Raw genomic sequence first — 21,532 nt, forward strand, 5'->3', positions numbered from 1 at the left:
CAGATGGAGGTGAGGGCCACTAGCCCTCATGGCAGAGGCTGACCATGGCCACCACGGGACCCAGCAGATGGAGGTGAGGGCCATGACAGAGACCAACCATGGCCACCACGGGACCCAGCAGATGGAGGTGAGGGCCACTAGCCCTCATGGCAGAGGCTGACCATGGCCACCATGGGACCCAGCAGATGGAGGTGAGGGCCATGACAGAGACCAACCATGGCCACCACGGGACCCAGCAGAGAGAGGCAGGGGCCACTAGCCCTCGTGGCAGAGGCTGACCGCAGCCATTATGGTACCCAGCAGACAGAGGTGAGGGCCACCAGCCCCCTCAGCAGAGACCGACCATGGCCACCACAGGACCCAGCAGGCGGAGGTGAGGGCCAGTAGCCCTCAGGGCAGACGATCAACCACAGCCATTATAGGACCCAGCAGACGGAGGCGAGGGCCACCGGCCCCCACGGGGCACTGGCCACTGCCGCCACGGGACCCAGGGGACCAAGGCAAGGGCCACGGCCCCAGCGCGACCACAGCCCCCCGCGGGCCGGTACCGCTGCAGCGCAGCCACCAGCACCCCAGCCGCCGGCACACGGGGCGCCGGGACGCGGAACCCCCCGCCCCCCTCCGCGGGGCAGCCCCGGCGCCCCCGCCTCGCCGCCGTGCCCCGGCCCCTCCGAGCTCCGCCTCCGGGGCGGGCTGGGCCGCGGCGCCGCCGCCTGTCAGCGCTGCGCGGCCATGGCGGGCCTGCTGCCGGGGCGGGCTGCCGCCGCCCGCCGCCGCCTGCTCCTCGTCCCCCCGCCGGCCCCGGCCCCGGCCCCGGCGCGGGGCGGCAGCTGGGCGCTCCCCGCCGGCCTGGTGCGCCGGGGCGGGCTGGTGGGCGGCCGCTGGGTGGAGGCTGCCGGCGCCTTCCCGGTGCGGGACCCGGCCAGCGGCGCGGAGCTGTGCAGGGTGACCGACTGCGGGGCGGCCGAGGCGCGGGAGGCCGTGCGGGCCGCGCACCGGGCCGGCGCCGCCTGGGGCCGCCTCCCCGCCAAGGTGAGCGGCCGCGGAAGGTGGCGGAGGGGGGTCCCGCCGGGGCGGGCGGGCCGGGAGGCGCGGGCAGCGGCCACGGCAGCCTTCTCTGTCCCCAGGAGAGGAGCCGGCTGCTGCGGCGGTGGTACGAGCTGGTGGTGGAGAGCCGGGAGGAGCTGGCGCGGATCATAACGGCGGAGAACGTGAGTGCGGCGGTGGGGTGGCCCCGCCAGCCCAGCCTGACAGGGCTGCCGGCACCGAGATAACCCCAAGCCGGCAGCACCAGAACACCCTGCGTGCCCGTCACCCTAGCCACAGTACCTTCCCTCCTTCATCACTTAAAAAAGCCGAGCCCAGGGGACACGTTGTGCACTGGCGTCGCGCCCTTGGGTCGGCGGGTGACACCTCGGGTGCCTCCCTCGGACACACGCAGGACACTGACTGCGGCGATGGTGGGACCCACCGGCCAGCAGGAATGGGCCCGTGTTGTGCTCTGCGGCCTTGGTGCGCCTGTGCTTTGCTTCGGTAGAATTACTCTAGATAATTACCATCAAACGTTCGTTGTGTGACGTTGTGTCATTAAGGGAAGGTTAATCAATAATTCCAAGAAAACACTAAAACAGTCTTCTTGCGAAGCCAGATCTGAAACCAGATTTGGCAAAAGAAGTTCAGCCGTGGTCAAGATAAGTCTGTATGGGGAAAGCAAATGGAGGTTCGGTCCCCGACAGCTGTAACTAGAGGGTTCACTGTTTCTTTGAGACCCCCAGAAGACTAAAATGCATGTAAGGAGCATGCATGACACCTAATTAACACAATACCACCTATTTCTGGGAAATGAATGAATATGTATGGCTCTTCCGACAGGTCTAATGCATAAACATACGTATGGTCTATATAACCTTGCCTAAATGTGGCACGCACGTTAGGTGGAGCAATCCCCTGTGCATCCAGCACTGCAGTAAAGGATTGCCGGCTGCTTAATGCTACATTGGCGTTAAGGAGCTTTCTTATTCCCAATATTGGTGACAGTTTTGGCGACCCAGATGGGTCTTCACAGCAGAAATACTTGTGTTTTATCAGTTTCATTAACTCGGGGGAAAAAATTGCAGTGCTATTAAAGCAAGTTGGACTCACTCGGTGCGCTTTGGTTTGCATCACAGAGCAAACTGGGAGCTTGCAGACTGGTATCATTTTAGATGAAACCATGCTGGAAGATACTTCAGCAGCTCCTCTGTGGTGTCCCAGCTGCTAATGGTCATTCAGTCTGTGGCATCAGACCTGGAGGTAGTCCAAAGTAATACTTCCCCAAAACAAATGTCCCTGGCATAAACTTGGAACTCTTTCGCCATGAGTTGCATCTTCTTCAGAATGGTAGTAGCAGCTAACTGCAGAGACACGTGCTGTGTTTGCTAGTCTAGCTCCTTGTCACAAGGCAGGTATGAACCAACATGCAAAATGTTGAACATACAATGCTGGTGGATTTGAGCTGCGCAGCTACTGCTGATGTGATCACATAATCTTTTTTGGAGATCACAGTGTACGTGTTGGAGGTATTATAACATACTCTGAAAAGAACAGAAACTCCGAAATTACTTGAATTTGGTTTTATTGCTTTGGTCTGCTGCTTACAGTGTGTCTTCAATCTGATCTAATCAAAGGGGAAGCCTCTGAAAGAAGCACAGGGTGAAATCCTGTATTCTGCCTCGTTTCTGGAATGGTTTGCGGAGGAAGCTCGCCGGGTTTATGGTGATGTCATTCCAGCATCTGCGAAAGACAGAAGAATCCTGGTGCTGAAGCAGCCAGTAGGAGTGGCAGCCATTATAACCCCAGTAAGCATAGCTGAGTTTTTCAAGTCATGCGAGGGTTTTTGGCTCAGCCCGCAGTGTGGGGCTGTGGCCTTATGTCTCCTCCAGCTCTGGTGAACACCCTTGTGAAGCTTCTTTTGTGCCTTCTACTCACTTCTTCCTGGGTTGGCAGTGCTTCTCTGTAATGTTTAGTTAGACAAAGCACGCGATGCAGGTCTGTTTAAGTTAGCGCATAATCACAGAAAACATCAGCTACTTCTGCAAGAACGGGAGGCAAACTTTTCTCCAGTTTGATTGTACTTTTTTCTTTCATCCAGTGGAATTTCCCCAGCGCTATGATTACCCGGAAGGTTGGTGCAGCTCTGGCAGCTGGCTGTACGGTGGTGGTGAAACCTGCAGAGGACACACCTTTATCAGCATTAGCTCTTGGGGAGGTGAGCTTTTGTGCGGAGGTGTACCTTAGCAGTGAGCTGCAGCTGTAAGTGGGGAGTCTGGTGGGCTTTGAAGATAACTCCGGCCAGCTTCATACATGAAGAAAGGGCAAACTGGCTGACTTGAGCTGCAGGTTTTAATTTAGTAAGAATCTCTGAAAGTTGCCTCTGACATGGCCTAGAGCCTCAAGGAGGACCTGGCCGTTTAGCTACTCAAAACATCTTTATCTTTTTCCCTTGGTTACTTTGAATGACAGCCAGCCTTAAACCAGAGTGAAACCGCTCTTTTGACACCATGGCATCTGTTACTAGTTGTGCTGTGCACTTTGGGCTTCCACTGACTTACAGACTGACTTCTTCAAAACAAACAAATGTTAAGTGACTATTCCTCATACTAAATGCACTGATAATGCAAATTCTCTGTTTCTTTTGTCGCAGCTTGCAAACCAGGCTGGAATTCCAGCGGGAGTGTATAATGTTGTTCCTTGTTCCAGAGAACAGACACCGGTTGTAGGGGAGGTTCTGTGCACTGACCCATTGGTAGCCAAAATATCTTTTACTGGCTCTACAGCAACAGGAAAGGTACATAAGGGCACAGAATATCCTTGAAGATTATTACTGTGGTTATACTGGAAAGGTAGGGGCAAAGTTTGTGCCTTTATACAGAGCCTTCTTCTTTTCTGGCTGCTGTACACAGATTGTCAGATTGTCCAAATAATTGTGTGCTTGAGATACTGTCTGTTTACTTTAGTATCAGTACTTCACAGAAGGATGCCTGTGTGCAGCTTCGGATAACTGCCCTTTATTAAATTATAATGTGAACAGTTCTGTAGAGATGCTCTTGTTCCATATCATAGCATGACAACATACTGATAAGAACACTGCAGTTGAGTTCAAAGGTGCTATTCAGGAACGGCTTCTGCAGTTGAGAGAAAGTATTAGAGAAGTGAGGCCCTTGAATCTCTCCTGTCAACCTTAGTCAATAAGCAATCTTGTCACCATCTCAAATGAAATCAGTAAAACAGCAGAGTGACAAGAAGATTATAGAATTCTATGGGATAGCTGTATGCAGAATGAAGAACTCTTGGTATCAAGGCAAATCTTGATCCCAAGTTCTGTCGTATCGTGGAAGAATTTTCTAAGAATAGTCAAGATTTTTATTACCAAAAAATGAAAAGAACGAGCAAACAAGAGTGACAATATTAGTGTATAAAAGCCTGACCTGACCTGAAATTGATGAAAATCCTTCTCTTTGTTATTTCTTGACCAGAATTTGATCTGTAAAGATTTTACTGAATGAAATTAGTCCTTGTTTTGTATGAGAAGGCAGATGGTCCAGCATTATAGAGAAGATGCAGATTAATTCCCTGCCAGAGTTAGTTTTTCACTGCTTTCCATCTGTGGTTCCACACTTTACATGTGGTAGAGGTACAGACTCCTCTGTCTCCTCTGTTGCCTGCAGATACTGCTGAAACACGCAGCTGGCACTGTGAAGCGAGTTTCCATGGAGCTTGGAGGACACGCTCCTTTTATAGTGTTTGACAGCGCCAACGTGGAGCATGCTGTTGCAGGAGCCCTTGCTTCCAAGTATAGAAACTCGGGGCAGGTAAGAGTAACCTTTTTGTCCTTGATTCTGCAAAGCGAATTGCTGTAGTTTAAGCTGTAAACAAGTTATTTTATGTTAAAGGAAAGCATAGAACATTTCATTGAGAAGAGAAAGATGCTGGAGTCATGCATGGCTCTGGGCGCTCGAGCGAGTTGTCAGCGAGTCTGCGTAACACCACTGTAACATCCTGTGTGCTTTCACAACATAGTGGCAGTCAGTAATATCCGTGAGAAGGGAGATGTTCACCAGTCATACGCTTTAGTAGCATTACATTCATTGGAGAACTACAGCTCTGAAAAGACACCATCCTGCCTGAGTCCTCAGGATTATATTTTGTAACATGTGCCTAGCTCTTTCTTAAAATCATGGCTTCAAGGCTCATGGTTAAATGTTTCTATCTGTAAGACTGTGTGTTTGATCCAAGTCTTTCCTTAACACCCAGCAGGAGTTAAGGGGATCGAAATCTGTTAAGACACTCGTGGCTAGATTTTTCCACATTGAGTAGCTTAAAAAAGTGATAGACAGGATTCAATTGTACATTGCTTCAAATTTATTTTACTTGGAGTAAAAAACTTTTTAAGAGCATCACTTTCCAGAACAGCTGAGTAGGGCTGTGCGGAGACTGGTCCAGCCTTGTAGGTATTAGCCCTACACATGAGCTGACGAACTCCAGCTTTGGAGAAGCAGCAAGGTTTTGGTGGGATTGGGAGGTCATTTGGTTGGAAAAACGTTGCTTGAATAACACAAGAATTAAAAATAAGACTGATCTTGGGGAGAAAGAAAAGAAACAAAACAATGGAATGTGGACAAGGACCACTGAGTGACCAGTCACAGATTGGACAAGGTCTAATGTAAAAGGTGCCTCTGCTGCTACATAGAAAGATAAAGCAGCTGTTCTTTGTGAGAGACTGTAGCCATCAAAATAGGACACAGTGAGAGCAAAGGGGTAGCACAAGTAAGTAGGCTACTGAAAGCACTTAAAGACAAATTCCAGGAAGAAAGGAAACTCAAACTCAATTAATGAAGGAGTTAGAAAAAAAGACCCCACACCACCAAGCGTGATCTGAGGTTCTGCTGCTCAGCCCAGCGTTCTGCAGTCTAATTAGAAGGCGTTTCTTGCAGCTTCTGGACCTTGGTTGATCCATATATCGGAGGCAGAGGACAGGTCACTGTAGTAACCTGATACTGTGGCTTGGCGGCCAGAATTGATTAATGGATAGATTAAATAGAATATAAACCACTGTTTGTTTTTCCTTTTTGTGTTTGTTTTCAGACCTGTGTTTGCACAAACCGTTTCCTAGTACAAAAGGGAATTCATGACCAATTTGTGGAAAAGTTTGCAGAAGCTATAGAGAGAGAACTACACGTTGGAAGTGGATTTGATGCAAAAACTACCCAAGGGCCACTAATTAATGAAAAAGCAGTGGAGAAGGTATAAATAAATATTTCATTTTTGGTATCTTAATTTTCTTTTTGTGAGCTATAAAGTAACTAGATTTAACAAAACAAGCATGTAAAAAAGTGCAATATAGAATGTATTTGCAGTGTGGCTGGAAGCATGTTCCCTCCTCCAAGTCCATGTGCACAGACAGACGAACAGATGCAGCCAGTTAATGTATCATTCCTGTTTCCATTAAGAGAAGAAGAGATTCCTGCTTTAGGAGAAACAGATTCCTCCCGATTATTCCTAACTGTTCTCAGGAATCTTTACTGAAATTGGATATACTGTGAGAGTTGTGTGGTGATCCTGCAGCTCTGAAGCAATGTGAATGACAACTTACTTGGAAGAACAGTGCCTCTGTTTTGGAAAAAGCTAAGCCAAATAATAAATTGAAGTTAAAAATACTAGAACTCTGGATGTTGTAATGACTTGAAACATTAACGTGCATGGTTTGGGTCTTCTGTTGTGGGTGACTCATGACTTCAGGAAATTATTTTTTTGTAAAATCACAGTAAGTCACATTTTCTGTAATATTTTACTTTTCCTTAAGATTAAAGATTATTAAATTATGTGGTTCATACTTTCTAAGATACTATGGCTCAGTTATACGCAGGCTTGGTTTTAATCCCGTTACACTCGAACGCTGCCAGAATCTTTCTGCTTATCAAATAATAGAATATGGAAATATTCCGAGTTACTTGGGAGACAGAGGATACTCTGTACTTTAGGTCTTTACTTCCTGCCTTCCCTTTGTGCATCACAGAAGTATAGTGTGTGTGTGTATGATATACATCTAAATAAGCAAGGACTTGTATATACACACGTATATAGTCACTACCTGCCTTTCTGTAATTTCAAAGGACAGTATTCTAGGTGGCGACTGCTACTTCAGTCTTCTCATTACTTTCTCATCTTTGGATGAATTGTAGGTGTAGGGGGTAGAAAATGTTCTTGCCAGTACCATCTTGAAAGCTGTCTGTTTTTCTTTAAATGACAGATATGTAAATCTGTTTTCATAATGCTTGATCACTGATACCAGGTGTACTTAGTCCTGCAAAGACTTTTTTTTTGTTCTCGTAATAGATGTAACCTTTTCATTTCGACAGAGAAGCTGAATCTTTAATATCCATGAGACTGGGGCCATACTTGTAATTTATCCCTCTGAAATTGTCAAACTGAGAGAAATAAAAATCCAAGGGAAATTTTAAATAATACTGAAAATGGTGTTCTACAAAGTATAAACCTCCTAAAAATCTTCTATTTAATACTGAAGAGTATTAATAATTTTGTCAGTGGAAAATACACTATTGTTCATTCCTAAATGCTGCGTTTCTGATTTTTGTTTTGCCTACCTCAGGTAGAGAGACACATAAATGATGCAGTTTCTCAAGGAGCATCTGTTGTGACTGGAGGGAAACGACACAGCTTGGGGAAGAATTTCTTTGAGCCAACATTACTTAGTAATGTTACAACAAAAATGCTTTGTACCCAAGAGGAGACATTTGGCCCTTTAGCACCGGTTATCAAGTAAGATTAGTCATTTTCCAGATTAAAAATCACAATTAAAAAACCAATGAAAGATTATTTTGAATAAATAAGATTTGAATGACAGTTTCCCAAAAGATGCTTTTGTAGGATCACACAAGTCTTGTAATAAGACTAGGTTACACATGTGAAGACTTACTTTGGTTATGTGGCTTGTTTCTCTTCTGACCCAATTTTAGCATCTCTGCAGCTTTTTGAAAATTTTATTTTAAATTGTATTAGCAGTTAAGCAAGGGTAGAGAACAACAAAATTTTCATCAGCTTCATGATCAGTGCTATGAAGTAGGAGGCAGGACTTTGCAGTTTGTCCTGTGATTTGCTAGTCCAAAGTTTTTCTAATGAAGGGTAACTTAGAGCTCTCTTTTCTCCATAAAACCTTCCCTGCCTCCATCCAGAGCAGCTGGATGGGATAGAAGAAATACAGTTACCTCTTAGCTGAGAGTGCTTGTGTAATTGGGGAAATTGGTGGGGTGACCCATGTGAAGTAAATGTTTTTGCTACCAGTATCTAGGGAGGAGACAGGCAATCTGAACGACTTAACCGCAGTTTAAATTAAGAAGAAGTGGTAGGAACTCCTCCATTGCTTCAAAGTGAAAATTACATTAGATGTTTAAAATACACTTTTGGGAAAAGCCTGCATCTTGACTTTCTTATTTCTGGTAAGGCTGCTGCTTGTTTGTAAGTCAGCAAGACGGTAGATGAACCGCAGGCCTCATTTTTTTTTTTTTTTCTCTTTATATTGACAGATTTGAGACTGAAGCAGAAGCTATTGCTATAGCGAACGCAGCTAATGTGGGTTTAGCAGGTATGTCTCTCTGTCAGATAAATGTATTTCTGTGGGTTTATGAGCGTTATGGGGTGATGATTCTTAATGTCAGTAAGTCTGTTTTTTACAGTCTTCTGCAACTGTTCTTCCTGATTTTAATTTCATTCCTGTTATGTCTGTGTCTGCACGGCAGGATATTTCTACTCCCAAGATCCAGCCCAGATCTGGAGAGTTGCAGAACAGCTGGAAGTTGGAATGGTTGGTGTTAATGAAGGCATAATCTCAGCAGTGGAGAGTCCTTTTGGTGGCGTAAAGGAGTCTGGCTTAGGGCGAGAAGGTTCAAAATACGGCATTGATGAATACTTAGAAATAAAATATGTCTGCTTTGGAGGCTTATAAAAATCTTCAAAAAGCACAATCCCAACAGCTTGGAAAAGAGTGCTGTAGTTTTAATAAGCTTCTTGAACCAGAAATAAGTATGAATGCAACTTCTGCCTTTAAAACTAAGCAACCCTGTTCTGTATGTGTAGAGCTATTTACAGTATTATGTGCTGCTGTGTTTTTACACGTTCTTTGTATGTTTTTTCAGCAATGTGATCACAATGTCCATCATTTTTAGTAAGGAGTAGGGAAGAATGCACATTTATTATTCTCGGATTACCTCTGTGTAACTGGGAGGACTTGGAGACTTGTGCGTAATGAAAACAGATCATAATCTATGGCAAGGGGAAATCAGACCCCTATTTTCTACTGCCTGTAATGTTTCAGTGTGGATGTGGAACGCTTTGGGGGACGGCAGTGTCCCCTTTAGAATTTTGTGTAAATACTCACCTTTTCTAATGTGGTTATGTGAGTCTCTTTTAGAAGCAGGAGTGTCTTTTTCTTTTCTTTTTTAATTTTGGGAGAATCTGATGCTTATGAAAGCTAAGGAATTGCTTTTAGCTACAGCTCGGTATCCACTCAGGCAAACTGACAGCTTTTTCAGCGCACATTAATGCTGGCTGTAGAGCTGCCACCTGCTCAGCTGTAGTTTGTGCCTAACAGCTTGCACACCTGGAATTAAACATCAAACAGCCCTTGTTTGATGGTTTGTGAGCCCCAGCATCCTGGAAACAGGACAGTCCAGGACGAGGACTTGCTGGCTTAGTGAGTGGGAGGAGGCAGATGGGATGCTTACTTGCAAGAATAACTTGCAGAATTGTAAGGGGATGCTGTAAAAGTTGTATGAAGGAAGCGCAGACGGTGACAGGACGATACAGATAAGCTCCCTTTCATGAAAACAACTTGGCTTTCCTTTGGGAGAAGTACAGTCGCTGATGCAAATGTTGTTCAGTGTCCAAAGGAACGTGACTCGCCACCTCCAAAGAACACGAGCAGAGAGATGGTTACATTCCATGGGCTTTGTGCCTTGAATTGGATTTGTGGTTACACAGGTGAATGTCCATTAGGGAGGAATGTTTAAAAGCCTTTAAACTTGGCAAACTTGTGACCTAATAAAGATTTAAATAGAAGTGATAAGAGGTGAGACTTCTACACATCGCCTCACTATTTTATCACCTTCAAAAGATGACATAAAGCTTCTTTAATACAAAAGCAATGCTGTTTTAATGGCAGTCAAAAGCAGCACTTCAAAAACCATGCAATGTTAATTTGGCAAATAAGTCAGCACTACAGAAGCTAAGGGGAATAAATTTCATTTGCGTTGGTTAACTTTACTTGGTGGGGCTTTACCCATTAATTATTAAAAATAAATAGAAGGAGGCAACAGAGCTCTTCTTCCTATACAGTAATGAATGTACCCTGTGAAATGGGATATTTTAAGGTATTTTATCCAGTCAGGAAAAGAGGTACCGGGTAGCAAAAGACCTGGGGGGGGCATGGGGGAAGAAAAGCGAGTCAGAACTGAGTTTCATGGGGTTTTTTAAAGCGCACATAAGGTAGCATTGATTGCTACTTATTATTTCTAACTATTTTTTATGGTTCTATTTGTGTAACACTTGAGACCAGGTGGGTCTGGAGCACATTATCTGGCAGTGGAGCGTGTGTGCACATGATGCCAACCGAAGGGTGGTTATAGGATGCTTGCTGCCCTTCCAGTAATTTCCAGCGCACCAAAGATGCACATTTAAGATAGCAAGGACTTAATACTGTTATCAGTTGCAGCATTATGTGCTTGTCAAGAACAGAAAAAGGATGGCCAATTTATACACTAGTTGCAAGAAACTTATCTTAACAGCCAACTTCTAAGCTTATGCTATTGAGCGCACAAGGCTGCCTGAATTTGGGGAATACGGTGGTGTGGAAGAGGCAGCTGTTTGCCAGCCCTGGCTGCCACTACATGTTTGTCCATCACTCGAAAAGTAACTAGGAAGGCGGCGGCCATAACTTGGTGCCTGGGTACCAGAGCGCAGTGATGCAGGCACACTGCTGTATGACAGTGCAGTCTTGAATGTGGGTGTACTTGTTGGCACGGTGCAGCTGGAGGATAAATTCTTTAACCCATGCTCTATTCATTGCAAAGTTATTGATCTGATGCATTGGTACATTTAAAAACTTGATGTCTTTCCCATAATAGCACTGTTAAAATTAATGAGTAAATGTTTACTTTTTTTCTAGCAAATGATACCTTTTACTATGCCTGGTAAGAAGCACAAACCATAACTGAAGATAACATATGTAATAAACTTTAAAAATATCTTTGTCTAGATTGGATTGTGGTTGGAGTCCAGCATAGTATCCTTGTGTCAGTAAGGTCTACTTCAGTTAAGCACAGAATAATCTTAAAGTTGTCTTCATGACAAAAGCTGTGATTCTTCAACAAAAGATACACTGGAATTCTCACACCTCAGTTATGTTGATTACACCTGTGATAGTTTAGCAATTTCTGGCTGTTAAAACTGTGATAGGAAAAATGTTTTCATTTAATAAATAACTTCTGTGAAAGCACTGGATTATGTGGTTTATTACCTTATTAAAAGTGGACTCGACAATCTGACAGCAGCCACATTAAGTTCAGTCTCAGATTTGCACAGAGTATATTTTTAACCCAGCTTTAACACGGGAAAGACGACACTTCTTTGCATCCACATGTTCATGAGGTGTAAGATTTTGGTTACCCCAATTACGGTCCCTTGCACCTACATCAAATCAATGAGACTACTGTGACATACCAACACACCATCAGTCATTTTGTGTGCAAGTCTTTTATCTGAACCAAACATTCTACCACACGATCTAGGCTTTGTGGATTAGAGTGGCTTTCCCTGCTTTCAGGATATGATTACTGACATAATTCTTTACTGCAGATTTTACTTAAGATTTAAAACAGATTTTTGGAAGCTTTTTTATTTTCTTTTAGTTAATACAGTTTTGAAGCTTCAGAAACCGTCTTCAGTTTCCATCCTGACTTAGTCATGGCCAATTTCCATTTTGTTTTCCAGTATTACCCTTTAAAGAGCTGTTGTTTGATCCCCCACTGCCTGTCCTCTCTGTGCAATAAACTCTTGAGAAACTATGTTTACCTGTTCTACTAGGTACTGGCATTTTTAGCTTTAACAGGCAGAAGTTACCTCCAACCACAGTGCACAAGCTTTTTTTTTTTTTGCAAGTCACTCTAGTAACACTTGTCCATGGGTACGCTAAGCTGGCAAGGCTACCCTGGGTGCTCAGGATGGGTGAGGGAGGCTTTTGATGCTGCTAACATTGATCCAATACCAGTGAGGACAGACAGTCAGGCTTACTGAGAAGTATGTCAAGCCCAACCACTACCTAGTACTTAATTTTGTTCACAGTAGCTGGCAGACTGCATCTAGTTACCTCTTGTCACCAAGGTCAAAGACATGTTTAAGCAGGCCAGTGTTCTGCAGCCTATTTCCCAGACACTGGTGGTTTCAGACACATTTTAAGATTTTAGACACGTTTTTCTGATTACCTGTATGTTTTGTGACTTACTTATGAAAGCCAATAGCAGTTTAAATAGTTTGCACAGACTAAAATAGTTTTTACTGTTCTAAATCAACGGGGCATCCTTTAAGTAAAAGCAGCTCCATGCTTTGACTTGGCATCGAAGTAACTGTCTTGGTGAAACTGGCAGAGCCAGAAGTGTAACCGGTCATGCCCTTGGTCCCAGCCCCACAGCTGAGGGAATGATTGAGCTACCTAAAGGAGGAGGTTTAAATATGGTGCTCAGAAGCTCCAAGTTCAAATTTAACACTTGTGTAAAGTGTTTTCAATGTCAAAACTCTCTGCCTATGACCTTCCAAGACACAAGAAGTTGGTGGTTTAATTCACTGTATCAGCGAATGCTGAAGCTACTTGACCCTGCTGGCTGGAGGCGTCAGGAATCACTGCAGCAGGTTCCTGACAGCGCAGGGGGAGGCTGCTGCTGTCACCACCATCACAGTGCAGGAACGGTCGGGCAGGCTCCATCCCTCAGCAGAGGACACTATCCCACCAGCTCTCAGCAGCCATGATTCCCCAGCAGGGGCAGAGCGTGACGGGAGGAGGTACCCTGTGAAGTGTGGCACCGTGCATCCAAATACCCTTACTGCTGCCTGATGCGTTGCAGGAGCGGGCTGGAAACTAGGACCATGCGTGGCAATCAGCTGAGGGGAGCGCGCTGGAGCTTGTATAGACACAACAATTAACATGATGAGTCATGCTGAGAGAGCACAGGGGAGCGGGGACAGATGGCACCAAGGGTGGCTCCAAGGAAAGGTAACACCTTGCTGTTGATTGATGGTAGTTAACCACCAATCAGGGATTGCCTAGTATGCAATGCTTAGCTCAAAAGAACCAATCTGTTTAAAATGCACGACTTCTGAAAGTATATATACCTGTGTTTCTATACAATAAATTGACATTTGCTTGCATCAAGCTGCGTCCCGTCTCCATCGCAGCACCTCTTTGCTTTTGTCAGTTGGAAGGGAAGGGATCAGATCGTGCACTGCTGCTATGTTTGAGTACAGATAGGAGCGATGGTACACAACTTACCTCTGCTGGGCTGACCTGAGTGTTGCATCCAATACAGAATACCATGTCTAAAAGAGTACCTGACAAGTTCCAAGAAGGAAAGACAAAACTTTATTAGTAGTTACATAAATGTAGTAATTTTGGCTCAGAAATGGTTCCAGTTACAATACATTATCATTTGCAATAAATAACATTTTCTAGAAACAGATTCCTAATATAAATTCTGTAATTGCTCACCCATCCACCCACAGGGAGAAGCGTTTCCATACAGAGACAAGCGCCTGATGTGTGGCTCATCTGCAGCTGATTTGTAGCCTGTGCAAGAGAAAATGATTTGCCTTTTCTGCCCCCTTTTTTACATTTTATTTCTAAGCTTTAAGGTTCCCTCCCTTGCCTTGGGGAGTTCAGGACCAAAAGGGATGTAAAATAGGTTCTCCTTGGCTGCAGAAGTATGGGACTAGTATTCTAGTTAGGGATCAATGATAAGCAATAGCTGGTATTAGGAAACTAATTCACCTCTATCGCATTTCCCTTCTTCTAGAGGAATGTTTAAAAGTCTCTCAAACGTCACATAAATGGCTCACAAAGACTAAGGTAGCTGTCATCTTATTACCACCATCCCAAAGGTCCAGCTGACTACTGCCCATTATCATTATATTGAGGGGCGAAACTAGTTTCACTTGAGGCTTAAAACAGGAATAGGAAATTTGCCCAAGAACTTGATGATTTCAAGATCATCGTAACTGTCTAAGGAACATTTAAATTCAGCATAGAGAACGCACGCACGCATTGACTCTCTTTCTGTCAAGCTCCTTGGCATGTGTGCGCACTTCTGTTTGCCCACTAAAGACCAAGCAAGGAAAATTAGCATCATACAAGCAAACACAGCCTGACAGCACAAAACCAGATGCTTGAACAGTACCTGTACCTGATGCATCACAGACTGCTAAGACTGTTTACCTAAAAGGACACAGTTGAAAATGTACTCTTACACATGAAACAAGAATAACCTTTTTTCTCCTCCCCAAATAAACAAACCTCTACAATTAGACTGTTCACATTTTGCTTGAATTTCTCAGCAATTTACTCAGTTAATATGAAAAGCTGAACCACAGGACAGAGAATCTGGATGTGCATCTCAGCAGATTTGCCAAGGTAAATTCTGTTTCATACTGCAGTAGCATTTCGGTTAAGAAAATTAAAAACACAAGCCAAGAACCTGTTCGCAGCATGGCAGTTTCATGCTCCATATCCACTGTGTTAAGTACTGAACCTGTTTAACACTGCTGGAAGTAATGCTAAGGAATTTTTTTTCCAAAATATACTCCTTACTTATCAGCACACTGTCTGCCTTCAAAGACAGGCAGTATCTTAGCAGTGCCACACTGAATTTATTCTTTATTTTCAGTGAACTTTGAGCCATACATGACAAGTTGTATCTGGTTTCCTCTGCTTTTCAGTGCAGACAAGACTGTTGGGAATATCCTCATCCTTATTTCACAAAGAAGCTGCCAGCACACCTTCTGTATGTGAAGGAAAAAGGCATGTGGAAGTACATGTGAGGACTGAGAACCTTCTTCAATCGCACCATAACCCAAACCAGAAGGCTAGCATCAGAATCTACCGTTGTGTTTGCACCTTAACAGCTAGCCCTCTGACCCTTTCAGTCCAGGTATGACCTGACATTCTGCAAGAAAGCAACAGTTCTAGAGATTATACTGAATCAAGATACAAGGCTTGCTACAGTATCTCCTAAAGTGCTGATAAAAATGCTTGGTCATGTGACACACACACAGTATCACAAATTCACAGAGCCAGAAACTATTAGTTTCAACTTCTGTGCAAGTTTCATATTAAGAGCAAGCCTGATTTTATGTAAGAGGAATGAGTTCTCCTTCCAAGGAGGTGGAAGGATCAAACTAGTAGAATTAGAAGCAGATCACAAATGTAAACTATATTCAACTTTCAAAACATACCTAAAATACCATTAGCAACAAAGATATCAAACCATCATCTAGGGAACAATTTAATAAGCAACTTCCACTCGCTAGGAACTTATACATTGAGAATTGGTCAAATGTTTCTTATTTGTTCAAGTCAGAAATACTTAGCCAGATCATGCTTATGTTCTCATGGCACACGAACTTACCACTGATCCAACAAAGATCTGAACCCACAGCATATGTTTGTGTGGGAGGGGGGAATAGCTCTGGGAACTCTGCAGCTTTGAGGAAAGCAGGTTTATGATTCCTGTAGTTGTTTTACAAGAGAATCATTCTTTAAGTTTGTTTTTAACAACAACAACAAAGGTATGAATTAAGCTAAGTTTATAGATGAAGGCACACTGGATACAGTATTTAGCAGAAGCATTAATGGCACTGTGGCCAATACAAAGTTGTGGTTCCTAATGCAACGTTCTTTGTTTGCTTAAAAATGCATGTTTCCTAAAGCATAATTCCTGCTACAACATTTTTGGTATTTGTGCAGAATGGATTAAGCCTAACAATTTAATTTAAAAAGGAAAAACAAATTAGTATTTTGAGTGGGCCTTAACTTTCTTCAGGAATGTTTTAAAGTGAACATTGTGTTATGATGTTAATGCATCTGGAGCAGAAATTGAAAGGCGTTTGATACAAGCTGACCTTACTTTTACTGACCAAGTTATTTAAAAATAAATATATACACACACTCAAGAAAGGAGAGGGTGAGATAAAGTAACTTGTTTCAATAGTCTACAACCTCCACACACAATGAGTTAAAACTTGGCTTCTGAAGAACACAAATCATACCATTTATACTGCATCTTGCTGGTGGGCATGGGGAAAACGTGGAAAACACTTGCATTAGCCCTTTCTGGGTCTTCACAGCCTCTCCCACCACTATGACTCCTGTGGCCACACAGCTCACACAGCTCTCCAGAGAAATGCAGGGCTGGGCACAGGATAAGTGTTCCTCAGTGCAGCCTCAGGGACTGTTGCTGGCTGCATTTGAGAACCAAAAGTATGAAAGCAGTTAGGAGCATGCCATGTTGCTGCAACTTTTGACTACCAATTCCTTCCAACCCAGACAGTTATTCTGAATTTTGCCCAGTGTTCAACCCAACTACTCTGTTGTGGCAGACTTCTATGAAAGGATAGAGAAAGCCCCCAAATTCTCCATCAAATCATTCCTTGCGATGGAGGTCAGTCCCCTCACTGACCCTTCCCATCTCCTCCCCCTGATTTCTATACTGCTCCACCCTTCTGTTAATGGATTCTCCACCACCAGATCTAAAACCCAAAAAGGTTTATATTTAAACCCAACAAAACTACCTGTCCAGAGGCATGTTTTCTCCATCAGAACACACGATTCCTCCAGCTCAGTTCACGACTCCTGCAAGTCAGTAAAGCAACCCCAGGAAAGACCGACATCGTGGCCAGATAGTACTACTGACACAGATGCCCCCACAAATGAGTTTTACATATAAAAGTCAGGATTTCAGTTTGGGATTTCAAGAAAAGTATTGGTGGCATGGCTTTAAAGCCTAACAAGCATGCTGTGAAGAAATTATCCAGATTGCGAACAAGAACATCAGAACTCCAACACATCTACCCTTCCTGAACACTGCAAGGGATCTCTCTAGTCACTGAATAGCAAGAAGAAAGAGTAAAACAATCTAATGTTCAAGCTAAAACCTTCCTCAGCACCAGTTCTCATGACAATGGAGGTAGGTGTTGAACCTCCGGCTCCACATAGCATATTTTGCCACAATCAGTTCACCACACAAACACCTGGCACATTCTGTAATTGAGCAGTGAAGCTGACAATGAAAACCCATCTCAGCTGAGGGTTCAGTCTCAAAAGTTCCAGAGCTCTTCAGAAGTGCTCCCTCAGCAAAACGTTGTTTGAAGGGTGCTCAAAATTCTTCTGGAGGCACATCTCACTGAGTCCTTCCTGCCTTTCTGCTGCCATTTCCTGGCTGGATGTGGCAGACTCCAGAGAACCAAAACACCTTCACCATCACAGAAGCAACCTAAGGCTGGACTTCCCTGCAAGCACCATCCTTTCTACGTAAATACAGGGAACGCTGCATCCTACAGGACACAGATGTATCACAGTACAGATGATTAAATGCAACTGCTAATTGTAAACTTTCTTTGAAACAAAGACATTCCCATCTGATGAGCACTACCCTAGAAAAGGAGGTCACAAAGCACAGTCAGAGATAAATACAATGCACAGAAGTGCTCTCTGTGTTCCCAACCTAAACTGAAAATGAAGACGGAACCTGTGGTCACATATTGCTCTCCATAGTTGCAGGGGAATTTACTTATATTGGCTTTTGCTGCTTTAGGCCAGCATCATAATCACATTGCTTCTCTGACAGAGAGAGGGAGGAGCACAGGACACGAATCTGTATGCATCTTAGTTACTACTCTTAGTAGTGTAACTGCCCTGGCTAGTTTTGTAGCAGCGATACAGGAAAAGAGGCCTTCTGAAGTTCAGACAAACACTCAGCATGGAACATGCAAGAAATAAGACGTGCTTTTCCTTGTTCCTATAACAGTGATAAGAGGAGTTAGCTGACCATCTAATCTTTCCTTCTTCCTTCCCCTAACTGTGCTAGAAATCTACCCTTTCATCTGCAATTAGTTGGTATTTTAGGAAGCTTTCGGTTCTGGAAAAACAGAGGTGGGCCAACATGTTTCAGATGTGTTGGACGAGTGTGTTCTGTGCTTTTACCCTCATTCAGTTATCTGTCTTTGGAGCTGTAGTTGAAGGAAACTCCATTTCTGATGGATCCATTCATGAGAGTTTTAGGATTCTCTCTTTCAATCTTTGCTCTGCTGAAGATAGTGTCCTGATCACTGTCAAACTCTGATTCAGAGACCATCAGACTGGAGTTGTGTTCTGTACTTCTGTGTTTTATACCTGACAATAAAAAAAAAAAAAAAAAAAAAGGCAAAACAAGCTCATTTGAAAGGTTTCACTTATTAGTAACAACTAACCATCCTCTCCTCTGCTGTGGTATGAAAGGTAAATGAAAACATTCTCTGCAATCCAGCACAATAGTGTGCGCCACCACCACCATCGATACAAAACCTGGCCTAGGAGGTACCATGTACAGTTGGGCAGATACTCTTGTGAGTTCACTGAAGGCCCATCACTTTGGGGCTCCGAAATGTGAATGTGTGTGTTTCAATTTGAAACAATCAGATGATCTTAGCACATAGCTAGTAGACTTCTAATAGACTGAATTTGGAAATTAGTCTGTCCACTCAACTATCTGATTAACATGAACGGCAATGAAAGGTCATGGTTGCTACAGAAATGTGATGTCTGTCTTTCTAGGGCAGCAGTTTCTCAGGATGATTTTATTTCCCTGGATTCCAGTATTTCCCCTGCTAAAAACTGAAACCCAGGTAAATTAAATAAAGTGTAAATGAGAGGGTTGCTGCTGAAGTTTACAGCCCTTTAACAGGGCACTTACAGGCCAGGAGGGAATTGCTGCATAGCAACAAAACCAGCTCCACATAGAAGTGGGTGCAGGAGAGGAGGGGTTACATGGAGAAAGCGTGTGGGACAATTAGATGGTCTAAATTAAGACTAACAAAGAAGGTCAGAGCAGTGGCTAAGCGCAAGGCCTCATGAAAGAAAGGAAGAGATTCTCCTCCAACCCTTTCGTTGTTTATACTTGTGCCTGCCATTCCCAAACTTCTAAGCCAGCTTCTGAGCTCCTCCCAGCTGCGGGTGTCAACCCAAACACACTGACTGTAAGCTTGGTGGGTGAGCTCCTAGCTGAAACACTTACCGTATTTGGGTCGTAGCTCCATTCTCTCCTGCTCATCTATATTATCTAGGATGGTGTATTTTGTTTTCTTTCTTATCTTAGTCCTCTTCCTGCTAAAAAGAAAGTTACCACAAAGACATTCAGTTCTCACATAAACCTGCTCCCTCTCCCTTTTCATACACATAGCTACATAGCCCAATACACAGAACCTCATTGTACTTCTGCACCTCCACTCAAAAAGAGCTGTTCCAGTTTATACCTGTATGAAGCAGCTGTGCAATCTTGACCAGAGGGTATAACTTAAATTTTTCTCTGATTTCCAAAATGCAAAAAAGCAAGAAAGTGACTTGTTTTCCTAGGCCAGATGGGTTCAGTTTGTTCAATTTCAACATAGTAACTAGACACAAGGTAGACATATATTCATTCGTTTCCAAATAAAATTTCTGTAAGAATTGGTTAGTCCCAATTTTTATATTTTTAACTGAAGAGCATTTAAGTGGTGCTTGTCTGGTGATGCTGATAGAGAAGACCAGACAAAAACAGAGACGGGCTCCCGCATATATAACTCAAAGCCTTTAAAACCCCCAAAACCCCAGCCAAATCTTGGACTACAGCATGTATTTTCCCTGTAGGTTCCACAAGGCAAAGGGCATCTCCTCCCATTCTGTCCTGTGCAGCATGTCCCTCTTTTTTTACGTGTATCTCTATCAATAAGCTCTCGCTCACTGGCACAAGCCACATAAGGACAAAGGACAGAAACTCAATAAACTATCCCTTTCTCATCAAATCCACACAAGCCTGTGAGGCTCCACCCCACAGCTGTGGGGGTGAAGTGGGGACACACTTTTATTTAAACCTTTCCACTAACAACACTGTTCCTTCAATCACAATAAGGAAATCAGTATCAACTCCCATGCATTTCAAACCGCATCCTTTATATACTGCGAAGACACCCTAGAAAAAGTCGAAAACCTGGAAATATTTTGACAGCATTTCATTTTTGCTAACACCTGAACAAGCTATTTATTTGCTGAGCTTTCTGAGCAGCAGCAAGAACACTTGCTCTACTGACAGAAGTTGCAGGGGCTTGTCAGTTAAAAGAGAATTTCTTGCTGGCTCACTAGGAAAGACTGGAAGGGGTGGCGGGGCAGAGAGGGAAATGACTTACAGTAGTTGGCAAAACTGTTTAAGGGAAGAGGAAGTAAGAAGTCTGTGTGACTGAGACCACTGGACTCCTCTCCTTGCCTGTCAGCCAGATGCAGCCCACCTGCCCACCCTTCCCGTCCAAGGGAGACACCAGGTCGGGAGCAGCTCCCTTCCCAACATTCCTACACAAGCAACCTTCAAGACATGCCTATTTTTTCTTAGCATAGAGTACCTGGAGGACTCAGGGGGAGACATGAAGATCTGCAGTGTATTCTCAGCATTTTTACATAAATTATCTCTTAATATGAAAGATACTCCAATATCAGCTTTTTGGTGTTCAAAATGCAGAAGATCACAGCGCCACAAATGGATACTCCTTTTTTTTTCAGTGAAAGTGTGTCTATACAGAAATAGCTACAGGAAGCTCCTCAAACGTCTGTAAAGAGTTCAGTGGTATAGTACTAAGGACTGGACTAAAATGTTGCAGTTCTGTGCAGTTTTTGTGTGTACCCCATCAAAAAGAGACAGAAATCATGTACCTTTTGCAGCAGCAGATGCAGAACCAGGCAAGCCCTATCATGACCACAATCAAAATGAAAACAGATACAGTCACATAGAGTATACTCCACTCTGAAAAAAGAAAAACATCAGTGCTTTGTAAAGTGGTATGAATAAGATAATTTCTAATGCAACTTTATTAAAAGAACCAATCCTGAGGAATGGGGAGTGGCAACAGGGGTTTAGGAAAACTTGGCACCTTCATATTCTCAGAAAAATCCCTAATAATTCTTAAGCTTCCAGAGTGGAAGTGCACATCGGAAAATTTTCTTCCACTCCAATACATTTTACCATTCCCCAAGATACCTGAAGCCTATGTGGGAACTGAAAATCAAGAGGGCATCGCTACCACCTCAGTTATTCTCTAACTGAAATAAACACAGGTATACTCTGGCTCTGGCATTTTAGCAGTACTTTAAGAGAACGGTGGGTTAGAGATACACCCTTCTACCTGCATGCTTACATTTGTAAATCCAGGACAACAT

At 43.7% G+C, this 21,532-nt stretch overlaps 2 protein-coding genes across 3 annotated transcripts in view; one reads left to right on the forward strand and one right to left on the reverse strand.

Moving 5' to 3' along the window:
- Nucleotides 1–707: 707 nt before the first annotated feature.
- Nucleotides 708–11,545, forward strand: ALDH5A1 (aldehyde dehydrogenase 5 family member A1). The gene is made up of 10 exons (XM_055706278.1): nucleotides 708–1,032; nucleotides 1,128–1,211; nucleotides 2,667–2,837; nucleotides 3,131–3,247; nucleotides 3,683–3,826; nucleotides 4,707–4,850; nucleotides 6,124–6,282; nucleotides 7,649–7,818; nucleotides 8,583–8,641; nucleotides 8,796–11,545. Exons 1-10 carry the CDS (start codon nucleotides 733–735, stop codon nucleotides 8,999–9,001), a joined length of 1,554 nt encoding a protein of 517 aa, XP_055562253.1. The 5' UTR covers nucleotides 708–732; the 3' UTR covers nucleotides 9,002–11,545.
- A 2,116-nt stretch (nucleotides 11,546–13,661) lies between these two features.
- KIAA0319 (KIAA0319 ortholog) overlaps nucleotides 13,662–21,532 on the reverse strand; it is a 59,364-nt gene continuing 51,493 nt past the window's right edge. Inside the window, exons 19-21 of one of the 2 annotated variants that reach the window (XM_055706277.1) lie at nucleotides 21,029–21,119; nucleotides 19,365–19,453; nucleotides 13,662–18,484 (exon numbers count right to left, since the gene is read on the reverse strand). In XM_055706277.1, the coding sequence (XP_055562252.1) occupies nucleotides 18,306–18,484; nucleotides 19,365–19,453; nucleotides 21,029–21,119 (359 nt within the window). In that variant the 3' untranslated portion in view covers nucleotides 13,662–18,305. Of the gene's footprint in view, nucleotides 18,485–19,364; nucleotides 19,457–21,028; nucleotides 21,120–21,532 lie in introns of both variants that reach the window. The other variant, XM_055706275.1, reaches the window with a different exon arrangement.

The sequence above is a fragment of the Falco cherrug genome, chromosome 3 (genome assembly GCF_023634085.1).
Source record: "Falco cherrug isolate bFalChe1 chromosome 3, bFalChe1.pri, whole genome shotgun sequence".
In the NCBI taxonomy this organism is placed as follows: Eukaryota; Metazoa; Chordata; class Aves; order Falconiformes; family Falconidae; genus Falco; species Falco cherrug.